Source organism: Colobus angolensis, unplaced genomic scaffold (genome assembly GCF_000951035.1).
Source record: "Colobus angolensis palliatus isolate OR3802 unplaced genomic scaffold, Cang.pa_1.0 Scaffold86, whole genome shotgun sequence".
NCBI classification, from domain to species: Eukaryota; Metazoa; Chordata; class Mammalia; order Primates; family Cercopithecidae; genus Colobus; species Colobus angolensis.
This window is the reverse complement of record NW_012122487.1, coordinates 4,280,943-4,304,473: the sequence shown is the minus strand read 5'-3', so window position 1 is coordinate 4,304,473 and position 23,531 is coordinate 4,280,943. Positions and strand designations below refer to the sequence as shown.

General features: G+C 38.9%; 1 protein-coding gene across 1 annotated transcript in view; it reads left to right on the top strand.

Annotated features, from left to right (window-relative positions):
- The window catches only part of ADAMTSL1 (ADAMTS-like 1), a 441,112-nt gene that overhangs the window by 144,396 nt on the left and 273,185 nt on the right, over window positions 1–23,531 (top strand). Inside the window, exon 5 of the mRNA XM_011930366.1 lies at window positions 18,959–19,085. Within this exon, the coding sequence (XP_011785756.1) occupies window positions 18,959–19,085 (127 nt within the window). The remainder of the gene's footprint in view (window positions 1–18,958; window positions 19,086–23,531) is intronic.

Here is a 23,531-nt window from a genome sequence, read left to right as displayed (position 1 = left end):
CGGACTGGGTTTCTAATCTGGTTCTGATTTTGGGGGGGACTTGGCAGCCTGCCTTTATTGTTCCAGGGTATTGCTGCCATCCTTTAATTCAGAGCTCGCATCTCACCTCCTCCATCAACCGTTTCCAGGCTGATGAGCAATCAGCCCCATCTGTACCCCAAATCTAGTCCGTAAGATCCTTTTATTCTCCCTGTCGAGCAAATCTGTCAGACGCAGGCACTTCTCAGTTGTCCATACTGATGAAGGAATGTATTTCTATAGGTAATCTATGATATCTAGTCTAAGGAAACTTTTTCTTCCCTGTGGAAAGGTATCTGACACATGGAGTTAAGTAGGTCAGACAGTGAGAACTGGCAACACTGGAATGCCCACTGAAGGGACTGTGTGTTTGTGCAGGTGAGTTTTCTCTGAATTTTTGATACTTACTTTCTAAATACTCCCATTTTTCTTCCTTAGATCAATAGGGCAACTTCTGAGAGGAAAAAAAATGAGGTAAATATTTTTACGTAAAATGAGAGCTAAGTTTCTCACTTTTGAAGAACATCAGAAAATAATATTTTAAAACACCGATTAACATCCATTTACTTTTGTTCTTCTTCAACTCCTGCGGTTGGATTTGTTGAAACCATTGTAATTATTAATAGTAGTGGTAGGTGTCCCATAATTAAACTCTGAGAGCTTTCTATTCCTTTGTTGAATCCTTCTAACGACTCTTGGAGGTGTGAATGGTACCATTTTACAGGTGAAGAAACCAAGGTCTGGAGAGATGAGGTGACATGGACAAAGTCATGCAGCTAATAAATAGCAGAACTAAGATTAGATTTAGATCCATCTGTCTCCAAAGCTGTATGCTATGCTATGCTATGCTAGGCTAGGCTAGGCTATGCTAGGCTATGCTAGGCTAGGCTAGGCTATGCTATGCTATGCTATGCTAGGCTGTGCTGTGCTGTGCTGTGCTGTGCTGTGCTGTGCTATACTGTGCTATGTAGTATGGTTGGGTCCATATATGTCTTGTTCAGTAGAACAGTGAGTGCAAACACAAGGAGTTTTGTCCACATCTAGTTAGAAAGAGGCCATAGGACCAGCTGGTATTTAGGGCAGAGGCATCATTCCATACCTCCTCAACAACCAACCATTTAGCAGATGTTTACTTTTATTTGTTTCTGTAATGACATGGCTGTATGTATTCCTTGTGTTAGTTACTTCTGTGTCTGTTGCTTTTCTGCCTCCTATTCTTGTTATAGTAAAATGTAACATAGATTTTACCATGTTAACCCTTTTTAAGTTATAGTTCAGGGACATTCAGTACATTCACATTGTTGTGCCATCTCCAGGACTTTTTCATCTTCCCAAACTGACACTCTATGCCTATTAACCAATAACTCCCTGTTAGAAATACCAAAATTGTTAGAAATAGATATTGGTACCACAAAGAAAATCAGCACGGAGACAAACGATCTCTCAGCAAGGCAATCTTCACTTTCTGCAGAAAGGGTGCTCAGTCGCAGATGGAACAATGGCAAGAGCACTCCTGAACAAAGGCAAAGCAGACATATTTATCCCTTACGCATTTGGGTCGTCCTTACCGCTGTGTCCTGCATCCATTGGCTGAAGCTGGACCTCATATTCTTAAACTGACACCCGATTTGCTAATAGCCTAAAACTTTCCTAAACAGGTAAGTGCGAGGAAGAACAAAGAAGTTGCTTACAAAATGTTTAAGGAAGCAATAACATTTCCAAATAAGGAAGGGGCATAGGCTGTGAGCTGGAACGTGCCTGTGAGCCTGTCCAACAGTTACATAGGATAGGGCTTAACAGAGTTATTAGCACAAAGCAAGGAGGCTTGAGGAGAGTTAGTCTTTAAAAGAAACTATTATTTCTAACACTAATGATTTATTTTTTAACAAGAAGGAAAACTTTGAAGAGGAAATTTTACTCTCTACACTCCCTATCTTCCCCTATTTCTAATCCCCAGTAATCACCATTCTATTTTCTTTCTTTATGAATTTGACTATTTGGGGTGCCTCATATAATGAAATCATGTAATATTTGTCCTTTTTTGTCTGGCTTATTTTACTTAACCTAAGGTCTTCACAGTTCTTCTATGTCATAGCATGTGTCATAATTTCATTCCTTTTTAGAGCTGAATATTTTGTTGTATGAATATACAACATTTTATCCATTTGGCATCTATGGACACTTGAGTTGTTTCCCCCTTTTGGCTATTGTGAATTATGCTGCTGTGAACATAAGCACACAAGTGTATGCTCAAGTCCTTGTTTGCAATTCTTTTAGGTAGAGAGGCACAGAAGTAGCATTACTGAATCATGTGGTAAATTGCATGTTTAATTTTTTTAGGAACCGCCATACTGTTTTCTACAGCGGCTGCACCATTTTACATTCCCACCAGTTCTGCCTCCTACTCATGCCTGCTCTTAGTTTATGAAGCCCTCTGAAGCACAGCTGCTGCAACTTTTGAGTCTTTTACCCTTTAACAGCTAGAACAATACCATTCCCATAAAGAGTGTTGATTAAAAGACATGCTCATTGTAATGGAGATCATGATACTAAAATTACTTCAGCTTCTCCAGGAGATTTACAAATGTTCGGCCATGGAACTCCTCTCACTTGTATTCTTCCCTACCTTTTTTCCCTCCTCTGCTCCCAAGCTCAGAAAATAACCATGAAAATAGTGAGATGCCTCTCTGTAGGAAAGAAATAAAAGTGTAACTGTGCCTCTTTGCATACCAATGGGGTATTTCAGAGCGTGGCAACCCGTTTATCTATGCAATTGTTGATTTATGATGGCCAGTACATGTTTGGCAGGCTGAATCCACATCTGCAATTTAAATGACTGCTTACAAAATGAGCCTTTTTCCCCTAATATCCAATTAGGCCCAAGGGTGGGCATTGTAGATGAAAAAGCAGTTATGTCAAAAACAGTTCTGATCCCAATTGTGAAAGAAGTTATCACTGGTGGAACTATCAGAAAAACTCTTGGTTCAGGAATGCAACCTTGACAGTCTACACATTTTAAGGCAAGAGCATGTTTGTACTCAGCAATGGGTTCTGCACTCCACCTTGGGAAAGAAGAATAGAAAAGACAGCCTGCTTTTGGTGTAGGCCTAGAGACAGCATCAGGCCTCAGATGAGCTTCCCACACAACTCTTCCTATATCTCTGATTTTGTACTTGCATCATCCCTGGTACTGTAATCTTGAACACTTTTGGTGCTAAAGCTGCCATTTTTCCTGATTTTGTGGAATTTTTTGAGGTTCACAAATAGAAACAAGTATACAAATATTCCATTCATATGCTTTCCAAATGTTTTTATTTTAGCTTTGACTGAAAGGGGTCAGAGCTGAGTGTAAAGGTGCTTTGATATTGGAACACACTCTCCTTGCCTCACGCTTGACCCAGGTTGGGTGGCGGAAGTAGGGGTAGGTGTTACTTGTGTGAACTGTGTGTTCAAGTCAGCACACTCTGGAACTCATAGCGTGTCCTTCTGGGTTTTCTCCTTTCTGACACTGCATGGTACAAACCAAAAGTTCACACTGGGGTCATGATTGCTGGCTTTTGGCAGGGCTTGGCGAGAAGGTCTCTGCAGGGTTAGGCCGCCCAGATGAGAGCTGTTTGGGCTGAGTTCAGTTTGTTTCCATTCACTCCCTCTCCCTCCTCCCTTCTCCTGAGTCATGCCAACTGCTACTGGAGATGTTTTTCCTCTGTTTAAGGTAATAACCGAGTCGATGCTGAAGCCAAGCTATAGGCAAGCATTGAAAATAAATTTTCAAGGGGGTTGTTTTCATATTATTAGAAAACGCCTTGGAATCTTTTTGAAAGTTTTTGTTTCCTGAGAAACTGCCCTTTGGGAATATCTTTGTTTTTTGAGTGCCTTTAGCTTGGTGCTGAGAAATAAACTTAGGAAATATGATTGAGATGTAGTGGGCTAGGTTTTTAAACAAAATGCTCCAAACATTCCCTCAAAAACCATTTCTCTAAACAGAGTGCTCGCATGAGTAGCTGATTAGTACATGTGGTGCTGCCCAACCTCTTGAGGATACACACTGTTCACTTGAAAGTCCTCTGGTATATTAGGTGACCTAGTGTGATAGGAATGACATTTTTTAAAGAGACTAAATCCCAATTCTATCATTTTCTAGATAGGTGATATAGGTAGTTGCTTTGGTTTTGTCACCTGTTCAGTTGCAGAGTTTGTTTTACAGCCTTCACGAACTCTGTAAAACACCTGACAGGACTTGATCCACACACCGTACTTCAGAAACACCACAATTCCTTCCCCTCCACTATTTATGTATTTATTGCCTCTTCTCGGCCTCAAGTTTGGTAAGTGAGAACCATTCACTGCTACAGTCTATAATTTCCTAATGTAATTTCCCACTCTTCAGAATAATTGTGGCTGACAGTATTTATTTTCTCCCTTCCTGCCAACTGAGATACAACCTCCATTCACTTGCCCTAAGACAGAAGGTTTTGTGGCCTCCAGCTGTGAAGACCAGATCTCACTGAGACAAACAACTGCTCTTATCTTAGGGAAAAAGGCAAATAAACCAGCCAACAATGAGCAATCCATGTAAGCCTTGCTCTTAGCACACTCATTAAAAAGAATTTTGAAATTGAGGTTGGAAATCATCTGACAACTCAATGCCCAAATGTTCTGGGGAGCATGCTCATAAAAATTCTCCTAGTAACAAATGTGTTCATCTCCCCTTTGATTTGTATCCCAGCCTGTGATTCTCTGGAACATGCTTGCACCTACAGAAGATAGTTCAACTTTCAATTGTAAAATTTTAATGTTGAAAAACAGCCCGAAGACTAGGTCAACACTCTGCCAAGAATCTACTTGAAACAACCCTTGAAAACCATAAAATTCATGGTCAAATATGTTTTTCTATCGAATGTGGCATTTGATAGACCCAGTTTGTAGAATATGGGGACTTTTCAATTTAGATTCACATAGATGTATTGAAAAGAATGCATTGCGTATTTTTAAAATATAAACCACTTATTGCAAATTACATGCTTTTTATACATAATACATGCAGAAGAAATGCAACGTGATGCAATCTAGCCAAATTTGATTGTGGGGTGAACCATAAAAATTGGAAATCCCTTTTCTTCTTTTCCCGTGGTCCACCGTGAAGCAGTAAGGTTAGGGTAGAGAAGCAGGTAATTTGGGTACTTTTAGGGGAATTTGAAGAGAGCATATACACTTCCTGTGTGAAGATAATTCTTTTTAACTAGTTTGGGACAACTGACTAAACACCAATAACCATTCTAGAACTATAGTGTTTAAAAAATTTCTAAACTTAAATATTCCAGTTACTACACGATTTAATTTCACTCTCTAATTAGACATACGCTGTGTGTTGAATTCTGTCAGATTTGAAATTTATAGTTTCAGCTGGATTTGAAGTAGGACTATAGCAGGAAAGAAAAAGAATTCATTTCTATGCATGTGAGTGGGGGGTTAGTGGAATCTTAATCTTTCTGAATGGGAAAATGTATGCAGTTATTTCTTTTCATCTCAGCGCCTTTGAGTGAATTTGCTTTTGTCTAAAATGAAAAGAGAAACAGCTCATTTTTCCATTTCATAATAGTACAGTGATTCAGCAAAATGTAACTGATTATCCTGAACCCACAAGGCTAGAGTTAGAAAGGGTAGCCAAATTGCTAACTGTCAGCTGTTTTCCAGCTGAGTCCCATCACTACATCCAGCAGCTCACCTTTCATCTGGCTCTGGAAATTTGGGGATCATTAAAAATCAGCCAGCTCACTTTTCTCTTAGAATTTTGTGACTCCTATTTGATTGGTTCATTGTTAATTCTGATGAATAAGAATTTAAATTCCCAACTTCTAGAAGACTACTTTTCTTTTTAAAAAGATTGCAACTGATTTGCTTTTGGCTTATTCATTTAGATTCAGGAATTCTTCTCCATTAAAATAAATAACTTTTGAATATCACATATATTAAGATGAGTTGCTGAATGCTCACTTCCTTTCGTTATATTCAACTGGCGTATCGCTACATTCATATGGGCAAGAACACCAAAGGAGAAAACAGGACCCCAGGCTCTTGTCCCAGTTCCTGAAAATATGTCTTTCCCAGCACCTTAGGTTAGAAGAATGGCTGTGAGAAATCTGTATTTCGTGTTGACAAATATATTTAATGATAGTTACTTGATTGTATGTATTTGAAAGTGGTTCCTGAATTAACTCTGGATCAGTAGTCCTAGAGTTGGAGAGCTAAGGAAGGATGTTTTCAGAATCCTAAGCATTTCTCTTTAATTTGAGTACAATGCAGAGGAGATGATTTGCTACTCCACAGCAATTTCCAAAAAGTATTTTTCATTTCTAACAGAACCCTACCAGAGGTCATTTCCCAAACAGCCAACCACGCTTGCTGGTATTTCACAGCTAAGTTAGCAGGGTAGAGGGAAGTTAAAAAAAAAAAAAAAAAAAAAAAATTATCCGATGGCACTCCGTCTGCTCTGACCTCTAAAGGAGAGTATATTTCTTCAATGGAATTTGAGTTGTGATCTTACTTCCTATATGCTGTTGTCAAATCCAAAGGGGCTGAAATAGATCTGAGCTTTTGCAAACTTGACCCTGTCTCTAGAGCTGTGGGCCTTGGAGTCTACAGGTTCCCCGATCCCTAAGACAACCCTTTATCGCTTCAGATGCATTTCACATATATAATGAGAAAATACCTCCTATTTGCACAATGACTACATATCCCCCCCAAAATAATCATCACACGTGGTCTGATAATTGTGGAGACTATGAAATAGAAGAGTTGAAAATAGAGTTGTCCCAGAAATTCCAGGATATGTGGTCAGAGTTGTTATGTGCTAGGCAATGAACTGAATCTTTTTATATAAGCTATCACCTCAAATCCTTAGAATAAGTATATAAAATAAGTCGGATTATATAACTCACAAGAGAACTGAACTCATACTGAGAGTGATATATTCAAGCCATCACATCCAGGTTGAGTTGTTGGTTGCACCACAGTGTCATGCTTCCTCTTTTGTGGTTTAGGGTTCCACAACACATAGATTCTTGGTATAAATAATGATGTTCCTGGGTAAGAAGTGGCCAGGGAAGTGAATATGTGGATCAAAACCTGAGATGCAGCACTATGGTCTTGTTGGTCTTAAGTGTGACATATCCAGAGGGGGAAATACACCTTTAGCAATTATAAAGTTTATGATAGAACTGGGGGTCATGTCATGGCTCCATTTGTTCTGTGACAGAGTAAAAATTATATTTGTTTTAACAGAAGAAATTTACTATCCCATCCAAATATTTTGTGCTGTGGCTTTTTCCTCTGGGATAGAATCTTAGATTAACAACCTTTAATTTCTCAAGCTGATCTGAAAATTTGCTGCCTTGTGCATGCATTCGAGATACTTTTGAGGGACAGAAGTTTAGAGTTACTTTACAGATGATGCTTTTCCTTAAACTCTGCTTTTGATCAATTCTCTCCAGGCTCTACCCTAAAGAGACCCAATGTAGACAGACAGAAATGGCAGTAGAGAACCAGGAAGGAAAAAGGGTTATATTATTAATATATCAGTAGTGGATGTCTTTAACAGACTTTGAAAGCAGGATATTGATAGCACTGTCAAAGAAGTTTCAAATTAATATAAAGTCATAAGTTTTGAGAGGTAACCAGGTAAGAGCCAAAGAATGACACAAGCCCTCCTAACTTGGGAATCTGAGATGCATGAACAATTGTGATGGGAGGAGAATTGTTTGGGGACATAGATAAATCCCTCTTCACCTTTCGTTTTCCATCCTCTCTAACCTTGACACACAACTGCAGCCAGCACACTATTGCTGTTGGAATATTGACTTCAGATAACATTTCCAGACATGTAAATAAGAGTTTAATTGTGTGTAGAATTTTGTTTAAATTATGGACCATATCTGGAATTTAAAACTCTTTAAATATAAATTTCCAGAAAAATTTCCAGAGGTACATGTGTGAGTGAGTTCCAGCCATCATAGTAGAATAGCTACTTTGTGGTGACTTACTGAACAGACACATTCCAGTAAGATCCACGTTTGTACCAGGGCAGAATACCAGCTGCTATCCTATCTTCTCAACAAAGGACTTTTGTGTTTAAACAAAAACTATGTACTGTATGCCCAGCAGCAGAAGGGAGTCTGAGCAGTGATGTCAAAGTATACCATGATGTCACCACAATTCACAAAGAATTACAGTTAATGCCATGTGAAGTGAGGCCAAATTCAACACTTTCCCTCTTGGGTACTTCACAGTCTGAGAGACAGAAGCAAGGCCAGAGGTCAGGCCTTTGTATAATTTTGTTTCGCATTCTCCAGACACCCTAATTTTGGAAGCAGGGGAGGGAAAAGACAGCCTGCTAAAGAAAAGTCCCTGACCATCTGCTGAGAATGAATTGTAGTGTCTGTATGCATGAATGTCTATACTAGGATAGTTCTTAGGATTTCTGCTGAAGACTACTAAATAAACAAATTTCACAAAAACAATACACAAAAAATCCAGATGTGTTTAGCAATAAATTCATACAAGAATTTGTCCAAGATCCTGAAGTAAATAGGACGAGAACAAAATAAATCAGACGGGGAACACCTGAGAGTTTTAATAAATGTTAGAAATCAGACTGACTTACTCTATTTTTCCCTTTCAGAGTGTTTATCCAGTCATTAGATGGTTTAGATCCTTGACCTCAGGAAAGGCAATATAAGAAAAAATTATTTAAGACGTTTGCAATCTTAGTTCAAACAATAAAGGACAGAAATAGGACCCTTAAAAATTAGCACTTGGCAAAAGTTTATTCCTATGAAACCAGGTCCTCCTCTATAATTTAACCACAGAGGCTGCCAAAGTTCCTACCCTTTGGTGGAGGTGGGAGTGTGTAGGTTGGATGTAGAAAGAGTGTGGCTTTGCCCCAGCCAGACCACCAGCCAAAGGGCCAGAGCTCACAAAAGGTAAAGGGAAGAGCCAGGCCAGGGGGTTGCCCAAGCTGAAGTCTATTAGGAAGTGCCAGGAATCAGGAACTCAGGAGATCAAGTACAAAGTGAATCTATAGATCCAGAGTTGGTGTCAGAGCCAGGGCATGAAGCCTGGGGCACTGTGCCTAGCAGGAAAGAAGTCAGAGGGAGATGCACTTGGAAATAATGAGCATTTATGCCCCAAGGCAATTCTGGAGTAGTGGGTGAAATAGCAGGCAAGTTGACAAGTGGAAATTAAACTCTCAGATTACAGTGTTATAAAATGATTTGTCCTTAGAGATCTTTTTCTTTTAGAGAGTGTCCTTTTGGTCTTTGGAACCAGTGGCAGAGAGTTTAAATGATAGCAGCTGTTATGATTTAGCTTGAGACAAAGAGGAAAATTCTTTGTAATCACAATGTATTCCTGTCACCTGTGGTGTTGCCTATAGGCTGAATCCATTCATTCACATATATTTTAGTTGCTTGCTGTATGCCAGGCACTTTTCTAGGTGGACAATGAACAGGACATCCAAATATCCTTGACCTAGTAGGAGATAGAAAATAAATAATATGCTTCATAAATATCCATGGAACAGAATAGAGAACCCAGAAATAAGACTGCACACCTACAACTATCTGATCTTTGACAAAAGCAATGGGGAAAGGATTCGTTATTCAATAAATGGTTCTGGGATAACTGTCTAGCCATATGCAGAAAATTGAAACTGGATCACTTCCTTACACCACATGCAAAAATTAATTCAAGATGGATTAAAGACTTAAATGTAAAACCTAAAACTATAAAAATCCTGGAAGACAATGTAGGCAATACCATTCTGGACATAGGAACTGGCAAAGATTTCATGATGAAGACACCAAAACAACAGAAGCAAAAATTGACAAATGGGATCTAATGAAGCTAACGAACTTCTACACAGCAAAAGAAACTATCATCAGAGTGAACAGACAACTTACAGAATCGAAGAAAATATTTGCAAACTATGCATCTGACAAAGGTCTAACATCCAGCATCTATAAGAAATTAAACAAATTTTTTTTTTTTTTTTTTTTTTTTTTTGGAGACGGAGTCTAACTCTGTTGCCCAGGCTGGAGTGCAGTGGCGCGATCTCGGCTCACTGCAAGCTCCGCCTCCCGGGTTTACGCCATTCTCCTGCCTCAGCCTCCCGAGTAGCTGGGACTACAGGCACCCGCCATCTCGCCCGGCTAGTTTTTGTATTTTTTAGTAGAGACGGGGTTTCACCGTGTAGCTCAGGATGGTCTCGATCACCTGACCTCGTGATCCACCCGTCTCGGCCTCCCAAAGTGCTGGGATTACAGGCTTGAGCCACCGCGCCCGGCCGAAATTAAACAAATTTATAAGAAAAAAACAATGCCATTGAAAGGTAGGTAAAGAATATGAATAGACACTTCTCAAAAGAAGACATTTATGTAACCAAAGAGCGTATGGGAAAAAAAGCTCAACATCACTAATCATTAGAGAAATGCAAACCAAAACCACAATGAGATACCATTTCTGACCAGTCAGAATGACTATTGTTAAAAAGTCAAAAAATAACAGATGCTGGCAAGGTTGTAGAAAAAAAGAAACACGTATACACTGTTGGTGGGAGTGTGAATTAGTTCAAGCATTATGAAAGACAGCGTGGCGCTTCCTCAAAGACCTAAGGACAGAAATACTATTTGACCCAGTAATCCCATTCCTGAGTGTATACCCAAAGGAATATAAATTATTCTATTATAAAGACACATGCACATGTATGTTCATTGCAGCACTGTTCACAATACCAAAGACATGGAACCAACCCAAATGCCCATCAATGATAGACTGGATAAAGAAAATGTGGTAAAGAAACACCATGGAATATTATGTAACCACAAAAAAGAATGGGATTATGCCCTTTGCAGGGACGTGGATGGAGCTGGAGGCCATTATCCTTAGCAAACTGACACAGGAACAAAAACAAACAAACAAACAAAAACAAATACTGCATGTTATCACTTATAAATGGGGGCTAAATGATAAGAACACATGAAGACAAAAGGTGAAACAACAGACACTGGTGCCTACTTAAGGGTGAAGGGTGACAGGAGGCAGAAGATCAGGAAAAAAACTATTGGGTACTAGGCTTAGTACCTGTGCAATGAAATAATCTGTACGATATAGCCCCGTGACACACATATACCTATGTAACAAAGGTGCACATCCTGCACATGTACCCCTGAACTTAAAAGTTAAAAAATAAATATTATGACTGAGGAGAAGTACAGCTTTAAATAGTCTGATCAAAGCAGATCTTATTGAGAAGGTATTGATTTTGTCAAAGACTTCAAAGAGTCAGACAACTGCCGTAGAAGTGCCTGAGGAAGAGTGTTACAGCCAGAGGTAGCAACTCAGGGCTGTCCTGAGATGAGAAAGTGTCTGTTGTGTTTGAAGGGCAGCAAAGAGACTGAGCCAGAGGGAGTGAGGTCAGAGAGGTCGTTCACATAAATGCTGCAGGACGATGTGGGCTGTTGTAAGGGTCTGGTGAACCTGCAAGGAAATTTGCTAGTCCTGGCTATGACTGCTAAACCCCAGGAGAGAGAATGCCAGGTGTGGGGAGGATATGCATCCTTCTTTTCTTCTGCGTGTGTCTTCATTGCCATCTAAACCTCAAGGGGAACATGGTATCTCATAGACTAGAGAGAAGCTCTTTGATGACACAGTGCTATTTAGCCTAGACTTCAACTCTGGTGACAACAAATCCTAGTAATGCGATTTGTGGCAAGTTGTGTTATCTGTTTCAGTTTTATTTTTGTTAAATAGACACGATTGTAGCTAATTTTCAAGATTATTACAAGAATTATGTGAGAAGTTATGTATCTAAAAATAGCAAGTTTTCACAAACACTGGTTCACATTTCCTTCTGTAGGCAGGTTTCCCTCCTGTCTTTCTCCTCCTCCATGCCCCTTTGACCTTTAGTTATACTGATCTTACTCCCTGTCTACTCTCATCTGTTTTGAGGAAATAATCTGATTAAACCCCCTCACCTAGATTGAGACCGTGCCTACCACCTATATGTATTCCCAACAGCACCATAACAGCCAGCTTAATGCCTTATGCTCAGTCGATTTGGTCTAATTTAAGTATAATCAGCAACTTCATGTGTTACTCCTCCCAAGGGTACTGGAACAACAGACAAAGGACTACACCAGTGTTTTCCAACTTTTTAACACAAAGGAGCCCTTTATTATATTTTTTCCTATGGGACTTGTGTTTTGGAAGTTTCCATCTACTCAAAACACTGCATGTATTAAGTAATAATTTGTTTTCCTATTTTATAGCTAAAAAAAAACCCGAGTTTGCAATTAAAAAATAAATACAGTAAAGGTCAAGATTCAGCTTGTTTGTATAATGAGATGATTGGTGTTTTGGTGACCTTATGTAGTTTTACTGCAGGTAAATATATTTCCATTAGGCTTTTGGAAATAGTAAACATAGCTCATGGAGCACTGTTAGCACCTTTGTGAATTACTGGGGATTCTGTTTTCTCTTATTGGAAATCTTAGTTGTAAACCAAAAAAAAAAAAAGAATAAAAAACCTAAGTGTGTAAAAGAGGAAATTTTGGTACTCATAACAAACCATGAGAGAGGTAGAGTATGCCTGCCTGTGTGTCAGGGGGAGGGGTAGGAGGTATGGACCACAGGTGTTGTTGGGGCTTAGCACCTTCCCATTCACTTGCTATATGTGCTTCTAAGTCACAGATCACAGATGAAACCATCTCTTCATCCCTGTGCATAAGTGTAACTCTAGAGGTAGTGATCTTGATTAGAATATTCAAACTTGTTATTACTGCTTATTATTACCATATAAATACTGCATAGTATGCCTTTTCATGGTTAATGGGCATCCTACTATAATTTATAGTCAAAAAATCTCAAGGTGGAATTTTGGTTTTGTTATTAACCAGCTCTGTGACCTTGGGGAAGTTATCTTCTCTGAACCTCAGTGTTATAATCTGATTGGTATTTTGGTGACCTTATGAAGTTTTATTGCAGGTATTAGAGCCACCTCTTTGAAACTGCTTGTATTTATTTGCTCAGATGTTATTGAGACATTGATTTGTTCAGATGTTATTGGGACATTGTTATATGACATTGTCTTTCAGAAAACTCACAAGTAATATGTATTATTTCAGTACTTTAATTATGGTGCTCCTGAGCTGGTTTTTGATTTATTCATTTATTAAACAAATACGTACTGTCTACTATAAAGAACACATTATTGCATACATTTTCTAAAAGATTCAGTAGATTCTCTGACTCTTACAACTGCTCATGTGTTCCTATTTTCCAGGAAGCTCAAATCCAGATGTGACCTCCCCCCACCACATCTAGCAACTGTACAGGACGGCATAGTGTGCATTACGTGTAGTTCTCTCATTTCTAGATTTATCTTTCTTACCTTTGCCTTTCTTTTTGCTCCATTCACTCATTTGTTTTTTAAATTTTATTGTTTTATATATATGCTATAAATCTTTTTATTATTTAATGAAAGGTTAAGCATAAGCAAATTAATGAATAGCTAAATCTTTTGAGGATGAGGTTAGAAATTCACTCCCTCCCCTATATATTAAAATAGTAAATAAAGAATAATCTATGTAAATCATACTGTTACCCATAAAGTGCTATCTGAATGAAGTAAATATAAATAAGAGCAGCTATGGTCAGATTCGCACAGTTTAGTTTTCCATATTTGTCTTTCCCAGTGCTGAAAATAGAAGGCTTTAAAAGTTTCTTACCTCATGGTGTTGGATCAAGAAAAGCTTGACATCACTGGCTCAGTATTTGATGCTAGATTGAGGTCCTTATGGGAAACCATTTGAAATGAAGCCAGTGTGAACCCATCCTAAGAATGTCAGTCTGAGGCATGATATCTGCTTATGGATTATATTTATTTATGTTCTCCAAATTATTAGTATGGTGATCTTTCTTTCTCCTGTGGCTACTAATGAAGGCATTTTATTATACATATTTCAGTGTCTAGAGAATTTCAGTCTTGCATACTGCCTGTTCTCTTGCTATCAGCTCTGTAAAGTAAAGGAAGAAACCCCTACTGCAGGCCTGATGCCTAAAATCTGCACAACATGCTAAGTCTCTGAGCCAACTCAGACTGGATGCTATGATCCTAGTTTGTTTGTTTGTTTGTTTGTTTGTTTGTTTGTTTTTGGCAGTGGGGAGGGGGTTGGGTCGGTGGGCAGTTCTCTCCCTCCCTTTAGTAAATCTGAAAGAAGAATAAAGAAAAATCAGCAGTGTTAAGTGTGTTTGCTCAACTCAAAAATAAGACAAGGGGCTGCATATCTTTGTACACATATATGTACATAAGAGAGGGTACAAAAAACATACATTTCAGATATGAAAGCAGAACTTGATAACCCACTAGTGGTGTCTAAACAATGAAAACACTATTAATTTGGTAAGTTTCGGGGTGCTATTTTACCTTTCTTTAAATTTTTCTTGGATCTTCTCACTTTTTTGTTACCTGAGATTAAAATATTGCAAAATAAGCAACACTGTGCAATGATTTTGGGTGAGGATGAGGTCAGACCACTGCATCCAGCTGACACCTCATAGCAGAGTACTATTAAGCTGTATTAGATCAAAATATTCAGTTTTCCACTGTTTGCAAAAAAATTTTGTGCAGTTGCCAAAGTTATGAGTGGTCATTATCTCACTTAAATGTTTTGTCCAGAATGGGGTGGGTCTGGGAACTCAGTGACCTAAACATTGCCTTTCATGACACTTCTCTAATAATTAACATAGGTGCACTCGGGAAATAGTCTGTGAAAAATAATAGCCCTTTACAGCAATTCTTGTTCATGCATCAGGACAGAGGTTTAGGTAGCCTCTTGCTGTCATTTATGGTATGTCTGTTTCTTTGTGTGAACAGTTAAAAACACATGTACATATACATACCTACACACATGCATGCACACATTTTTGCAGACTTGTATGTCAATGGCTGTAGTCTAAGGTCGCCTATCTGCAAACTACATTGGAGCTATTAGCAAACCATTATGTGTTTCATTGATTCAGCAGCATTTATTGTGTATCTCAAATGTCTGATACTGGGCTGAGCAGCAGAAATGTCAAGATTAATAAAACACAGGTTCTCAGGTAGCCCAGGATGTTGTGTAGAGATAGACATGTTAATAGAGTAAACTCAATATAAGTTATATAACAATTTGAATTGGGTATACATGAAAAAATAATAATAATAATAGTGGCTTAGACACGTAAAAAATTTATTCTCTCACAAAAAAAGATGTAATCAGTCCAAGTGTGGTTCGGGAAACAGGATCTTTCTCTCTTTCTGCTCTGCCATTCTGAGTACAAGGCTTCCATTCTCAAGATTGTCTCATTTCCAAGATGGCTGCTGGAGCCAGCAGGAAGATAGGAAGGCGGAGGGCGGAAAAGGCATTCCCCAGCTAAGTCAGCTTCTTTTCAGTAGCCTTCCGAGAAGCCTCACACAATACTTCCACTTTTATTTCAGTAATTATGATTTGGTCTCACGACGAATGAGATATGTATTCTTTTAACTGCTTATAATGCTAACGAAGATAAAATTGGGCTCCAGTACAAGAAAAATAAGAGAAGATGAATATTGGATGACAACCAGAAACCTCTGTCACATGGAAGTATGAAGAAATGACTATGGAAACATACAGCAATAAGGCAGTTACATACAGCAATAAGGAAACATACAGCAATAAGGCAGTTACCTCTGGAACCTGGACAGGCTTTCTTGAGGAGACACCTAATTTGGGATTTGAAGGATGAATAGGAGTTTGCCAAATAAGGACTAGGGAAAGAGTATCCTAGACAAAAAATAATAGCACGTGCACAGAGGGCCAGTTAAGCCCATTTTTGTATTTCTATTTATTTTTCTCTCTGTTATTAATAGTAGGTCTTAAAGTAACAACTAATTTTAATTAATCTAACAGTTATTCAAAATCAACAGATTAAGATATGTCAAGTATGATTATCCTGATATCTTTGCAAACAATTTTCCACTTGGACCAAAGTAAGAACATTTTATCTGATATCAAGTATTCCACATTTTAAAAATAATTGAGTTAGAAGATTTTGGCATCTTGAAGAGGAATCAATAACAGAGAAAAGGAAGAAAAAAAACAGTTGTGTCAGGGAGATGTCTGTCTTTTAAATTCTGAAGCTAAACAAAGCCCATTTAAAACTGACTTGGTTCATATCCTGGGGTCCATAAACCCACACTAAGAGTGCTAAGTCAGGCGTCTAGCCAAGTTAGTCTTAAAGTATGTCACCTCCTATTTAGCTATTTCTAATATTACTGTTACTTTGGATCTGTGAAGCTGAATTGTTCGTTACTGAAAATGGTTTTGGAACCATAAGAAATCTTTAGACTTAGAGAGAGATTTTCATGATTATCTCCTTTGGCTCCATTAGAGGTATCAGAGTCCATTAAAAATTTTCCAGAGAAACTTAAATCCTTTGAGAAACCTGAAATTCCTATAGTTTGAGGAGTAAATCCAGTTAGATTTGGGATGCCTGAGAGTGGAAATTTCTGTGCCCACTGCCCATGCTGTCCTTCCACATAGCCAAGGATCTTATCAGATTAAGTCCTCTTTAATCCCAGCAACCACAACAACAGTAAAGTCAATAATGCTTTGAATATTGCCTAAATTAAAACTGCCATGCTTTCTCAAAGAATTCGGTCCCTCTAAGGCAATTAGGTTATCAATTTTCTGGGTTTTTTTTTTGGCCAACTTTGGTTTTTGCTTCCTCTCCAATTAGCTAGTATCCAGCCATTTCTAAAGGACACGGTGAACCTCATGTGACACCTCTCTTCCGTTGTTAACTCTGACTTCACATCTCAGCTCAAAAAAGTCTCTTCCTAAGGGAAATCTTCTCTTGCCTCCCTAACCAAATTGAATTATCCAAATTGTATGCTCTCAGAGTGCCATGTGTCTGTGTTTTATAGCTTTTATCATGATTATCATTGTATGCTTTTCGTGTGTGATGATATGAGCACTATCTCCCTCTGCCACTAGACTGTAAAGTCTCATGAGAGTGGACCCATAGATGCTGAAATTCACCATTGAATGTTGCTGCTAGCACAGTGCCTGGCCCATAGCAGGTCCTCAATAAATGCTGCCTAAACAGTTAAATGAATTCTTTTATAAAGTACTTCTGTAATCCCATTTGACACTGTACTAAGAACATAAGAGTGAATACGGAAGTGATCTGCTCATGGGTGGGCCCATCTACAGATAGGAATTTTGAAAATAATTTTACTGCAGTTACGTAGGAATACACCAAAGTAGTCTTATGCCAGCACATGCTTGGCACTGCAGGGATGAAATTTGGTTGCTTTCTGAAGTGGCCTCACTGCAGCCTCTGAATAGATTGAGGTGAACTTCTCCTCAGCTATGGTAGACCCACAGGGATAGAGCCCATCTGCCTTTGTCCCTGACTTTGGAACTCAGCACCATGTTTTTCTGACATCTTTGCACTTAAAAAAATGTACAGTTATTGAAGGAGTTGTTGCTTTTCATCTATTTTTAAAAGATGTTCATTTGCTATTAATGAAAAAATACACATTACCACATTTTAAAAATAGAGTACCTATATAACACAATATTAAATGATTATGTTTTTAAACCTTTGCCTAAACATGTGTTTGCAATTATTAATAAAAGGAATAAAAAAGAAAAGCCTCAAGCCTCTGGTCATATTAACAACCAGATTTTTGAAAGACAAGACGAACTGTGGGGACTTTATGAAGAGAAGCCATAAGTCTCTTCAGTTGTCACTACCATTATCGTTTTATTTTGTCAAACAGAGTAATTGAAATACTTTGGAAATGGAATAAATCTTTCTATATTTGATCTAACTAGAACTATAAGCCATACAACCTGGCATAGTTTGGATTTGAATTTCTAAAACTCAGATATTGGAAAGTAAAGAGGAAAGACACAAGTGGCATTGCCCATATACTTTATAAAAGCCTGTGATGTTGTGAAGCCTGATTTGGACCAGGCGTAAATGTTTCACTAGAAGTCTTTAGAACTTGACTGCTTAGTAGCTAAGTGACCTGGGGTAAGATTCATGGCCTCAACTATAGAATGGAGATATCTTACTTGCATGGCTCTTTTGAGAATGAATGAGATATTTGTACTGTGCCTGGTACAGGACAGGATAAGGCAAATGACGGAGTCTTAGTGGTGTTCATCCCTGCTGCCCTTCATGCAACCCTCCTCTTCCTCACGCATACACACACTAAGTTTGTATCTGTTTGCTGATTCTCTTCTCTTTTTTAAGCTGGAGTGCTAGCTAGAAAAGGAAGTATTTTCATTATCACTCAGCAAATATTTTTTGAGGGCCTACAATTGACTAAGCACTGTTCTCATTGCTTGGAATACATTAATTAACCCAAGATACAAATCACCCACCCTTATGCAGCTTACATTCTAAGGAACCATGTGGAACATGGAGATCATTTATAAAATGTTTCCTGCTACCATTACCTCTTGGTTGTAGTTTTTGTCATTTGGGTGAATCGTAATTATTAACGTAGGAGTTATTCTTGAATTAGGCCCTAAAACATCAGTAATTCAGGATCTTCTTGTTTCTCTTACTTTCTTCCCATCATTCCCTACCCTGCTCCCTATTCTCTCTCATTCTCTTTCTTTTACCCTTCTTTCTATTTGTATATCTGAACTTTGAAAACATCTTTACCCATGCTACCTTTTTTTCTTTCTTAGCTTGATTCAAATTCCAGTTGAATTCCATCCCCTTCATGGGAAGTATGTTTTAGGTCCCTCAGGGATGAAGGGAGGGTTGTTTTGTGGTGATTGGCCTCATAGTGGATTCTGCCATCAGTAGGTGCTTGGTTGAATTACACATCTCTCTTTCTTGTTAGATCGTTGGCTGCGATCACCAGCTGGGAAGCACCGTCAAGGAAGATAACTGTGGGGTCTGCAACGGAGATGGGTCCACCTGCCGGCTGGTCCGAGGGCAGTATAAATCCCAGCTCTCCACAACCAAATGTAAGACACACAGAGATGGGTGACCTTTGGACTTGTTAATTTATCCTCCCCTGGCTTAGGTCTGGCCCCACTAAACAGCCAGGGAACAACACATCCACCAAAATGATGATGAACCTGAAAGTGTAGAAGGCCTCATGCTCGGGCATGTGAATTAGCTTAGGTGGGACAAGTCAGGTTACCAGCTGCAGTTCCAAAGAGGAAACCTGTCCTTCTGAGGCACATCAGGAGTGAGCCAGACATGGGGCTACAAATACTCTCTGTGCAAACATGAGCTTTGCTGTCCAACACGAGGACAGACTGTATCCCAGCTCCTGCATGATGTGTAGTGTGATATGCCTGGTGGAAGATAGCAGGGAGAGTGGGAAGATAACACAAATTCACTCCTGTCACTGTGAAGTCACATGGCCTTCATTTACAAGGTGGCCTTTGGTCAGTACTAAAACAAGTTCTTTCAGAATTAATGTAGGGCAGTGATTACGTGAAGTTTTGGTTTTTTGGTTTTTGGGTTTTGTGTGTGTGTGTGTTTTGTTTTTTTTTTTGAGACCAGGTCTCGCATGCTGTCGCCCAGGCTGGAGTGCAATGGGGCGATCTCAGCTCACTGCAACCTCCGCTTCCCGCGTTCAAGCGCTTCTCCTGCCTCAACCTTGCAAGTAGCTGGAATTACAGGCACATGCCACCACACCCAGCTAATTTTTGTATTTTTAGTACAGACAGGGTTTCGTGATGTTGGCCAGGCTAGTCTTGAACTCCTGACCTCAAGTGATCCACCCGTCTCAGCCTCCCAAAGTGAGAGATTACAGGCACAAGCCACTGCACCCAGGCTATATGAAGTTTTTTATTGACCTTTGTGTCCTGATATCTCAATACTAGCAAAAAAAAAAAAAAAGTGTGCTTACTATTACATGTACTCACTGAGAACTTCACACAGTCATCCTCTGTAATTGTTATAACAACCTCATGAGCAAAGTACTATTAATCCCCATGTTATAGATGAGATAACTGAAGCTTAGCCAGATTTTGGGATTTACACAGAGTCACACAGTTGTAATGGAGCCAAGATTTGAGCTCAGAGTCTGATTCCAGAGCCTAAGCACTTACTTGTTCCCCTGGACTGGTCACAGCCCTGCCGAGAGTCTCTGTGGCGGGACATTTGCAAAGCAGATAGATGGATCAAGGGAAGGTGCCCCAGATGTATACCCAGTCAGGTCCTGCTAGGATAGATGGTACAAGTTCTCATGGTACCTAAGCCAAAAACAGAGTCATTAATCTGAGACATTTTATGATGCACAGTCCTCTGTGACAAGCACTGTTCTAGGCACTGCAGCAATACTGATAGAAATAAGACAACCCTTGTATTAAGGACATGCATTTTTAGAATTATTTTGGCATTGCTTGGCATATTGTCTCCAGATTTCGCTACTATGCAGAATCCTTCAATAAATCCCTGATTGAGTATTTCTTTCCACATGTCTCTCTGACTTGGGAAATGAGAGTGAATATCCTTACTGAATGTGTTTTGTTATCTTTACTTGTTGACTAGCCGGAGGAAAACAATTGACATATGGGGAGTTTGTTGCTTTAAATGGACTTACAGGTCAAGGAAGAAAGGCAGATGCAGTTATTCTGGTATGCAGTGGAGAAATATTCTCGGAAGTCCTGAAAAGGCAGCTTGCCAAAGGATTAGCCTCGAGGTAAAAAGAGGGGGCAGAAAGAAAGAACAGGGACTACTAAACACATGAAAAATTGGAGATACCAGTTTAGGGAAGTCTGTACATTCTAACTCCATTGGAAGCAATGGAAAATGTAATTCTGCAAAAATAAATAAAATAAAATAGATTTAAAGAATGAGATAACTTAGACATTGATATAATACATTTAGGCAAGATTTTTCTTTGGTCTTGTCTGTTGGTAGCTTCTTCTATAAGATAAAAAATTTCTAAAGTTAGAAGATGGAAACCAGAAATGGATAGAGGCATAATTCTCTTGTAAATCATGGTTGGATGTTAGGAAAGAGTTATGTTTAAAAGATCACTCTTAAGAACTCTTCAAGGAATGCTAGAAGAATTAAAATCTCTCCAATTATTTCTGTCTTGTATCTGAATCAGTTTTCATTATCTAGGAATCTAGGAATTACTGTTAGGTACAAAAGGGAATGTCATGCATGTGTGCAGTAATGGCTGTATAGTGTCCTGGGAGCATGTTTTTAATGGTAAAGATGCTTCTTTATTCTCATGCCCATACCTTCTTATTCTCATAGAGGAGCTAGACTACTATGCTCAGATAGACATTCCTCTTACCGTACTGTTAGGGAGGGATGGGTAACCTCTGGGGCCTGAATCGCAAAACAATGATGGAGAAGCTCCGAAGGAACAAACTGAAGCAAATTGAGAGCCCTATATAATCTCCAAGTCTACAAATAAATACCTCAATGAAAAGTGCCCTATTCAAGACCAACAGTGGGTGAATTATATGATACACAACCTGATGATTATACATAACGGCAAAATGCAATTGATTCGTTTACCTTAGCACTGATGATGCCTCATGACAAAATGATTGATATCAATAAAGCCCAGCGTATGCATGCATCTCACCACAATCTATAGCAGATGCTGAACAAACTGCCTCACTTATGTTTTCTCCACCCTAGAAGAATCTTCCATCTTATATTTACGGACTGTGAGGCGACCCACTGGCAGGGAATATGAGGCTGCTCTGCAGGGCCCCGTGGAGCGGCCAGGTGAGCAGTTCTCCATGCCTGGAGGAGTCCTGCCAGATCTCTCCCGTCTTCTGCCAAAAGGCACCGTCAGCTCGCCACATGCTCTCTTCAAACTTCTGACACTCAGATTCCCCACATTGAACTCATTTTCTTTCTGAACTTATATCCAAGTTTTTTTTCCCCCGTATGTTATCAAGTCTCAGAGGAACAAAGCAAAAACAGGAGAGTGGAGAAAGACCATGGTAGAAAGTGCCAGAAGGATAAACAGAAGTAGGAATAGTTTATCAAATGGCTGCCATTTGCTGGTGAATTTTTAAAAATCATCTTTTTATTAAAAGACATTACAATTGCCTAATACAAATACAGACAATGGAAATAGAGCAAGATCAAAGTACTCTTTCTCCTTTCTTAAAGGAAAAGACTGCCCACTGGTAGCACTCAGCCTTTTCATTTTTCCTAGTTACTTCCCAACTCCCCCAGCCCAACAAAAATAGTCAAATATAGCTAACATTACCTTGCTTTTGATTCTTGAAATTTAAAGGCTCATTTCTCACAAGATGTATTGACTTATACTATATTATGTATTTTCCAAGTATACTCAGAATATTCTTAGGGCTGGAGCCAGCCTATTTGCTATCAATTTGATATTTCCAGCTTTGCGGAGTTCTCATCTGTATCTGTATGTTTTGAAATCACCTGGAGATCCTAAAGCTGTCTCTGTACCTTCCTTGCATGGTGAGGTCACTTAACTAATTTATATCAAGATAAAATTAAGTTTAAGCTTTTAATACTTAAAAATGTGCTCTCAGACTGTGGCTTATGCTGATGTATGATGGCTATGGGTAAACATATTCTTGGACTATCATTCTACCTCTAAGATTTTGAGGTAAAGTACGCTTATAATAAAACACAGGCCTCTATGCTATAAAGTACAAAATACATATGGATTTTTTAAAGAAAGCACAAAACATTAAAGAAATTTCCACTTGCCCTTGGATGCTTCAGGCTATTCTCACAAGCCACTCAAGGATATATTCATTCAACAGCACATATTTAATGGGCACCTGCTATGTGCTGAGGAACTGTTCTAGGTGCTGGAAACACAGCACAGAACAAAACAGACAAAATCCATTTATCTTCATAGGAGCCATGGAAAAAACAAACCAGAGCAGGAGAACAGGAAATGGGTATAGGCTGCCAACCACGGGTGATGCAGGGGAGCTGCAATTTTCAGTATTTTAATAAAGAAAGGACTCACTGATAACATGGCATTTGAACAAGGATCTAAGGGAAGTGAAAAGAGGTCACCATGCAAAAGTCAGGGAGAAGAAAATTCTAGGATATATTTGGGATATATTTCAGGAAGAACAAAGAAGCCAGTGTGACTAAAATGAGATGAGTTTCAAAAAGGCTAGAGAAAATGATGTGAGGCAGGGGGAAGAACGGCATAGACATTGTGGGGTTTTGTAAGTCTGAATGAAATGGGAAGTCGTTGGAGGATTTTGAACAGGGGAATGAATTGATCAGATTTCTGCTATACTGAGAATAGACTGTAGTTGGAAAGACGTTACACTAAGCCAGGCCACAGATGACAGTGACTTGGACTGTACCAGTAGCTGTGGCAATGATGAGAAGTGATCCAATTCTAGATACAGTGCACCTGTAGTTATTTATTTATTTCCTTCCCTCCTTCCTTTCTTTCCTTTCTTTTCTTTCTCTCTCTCTCT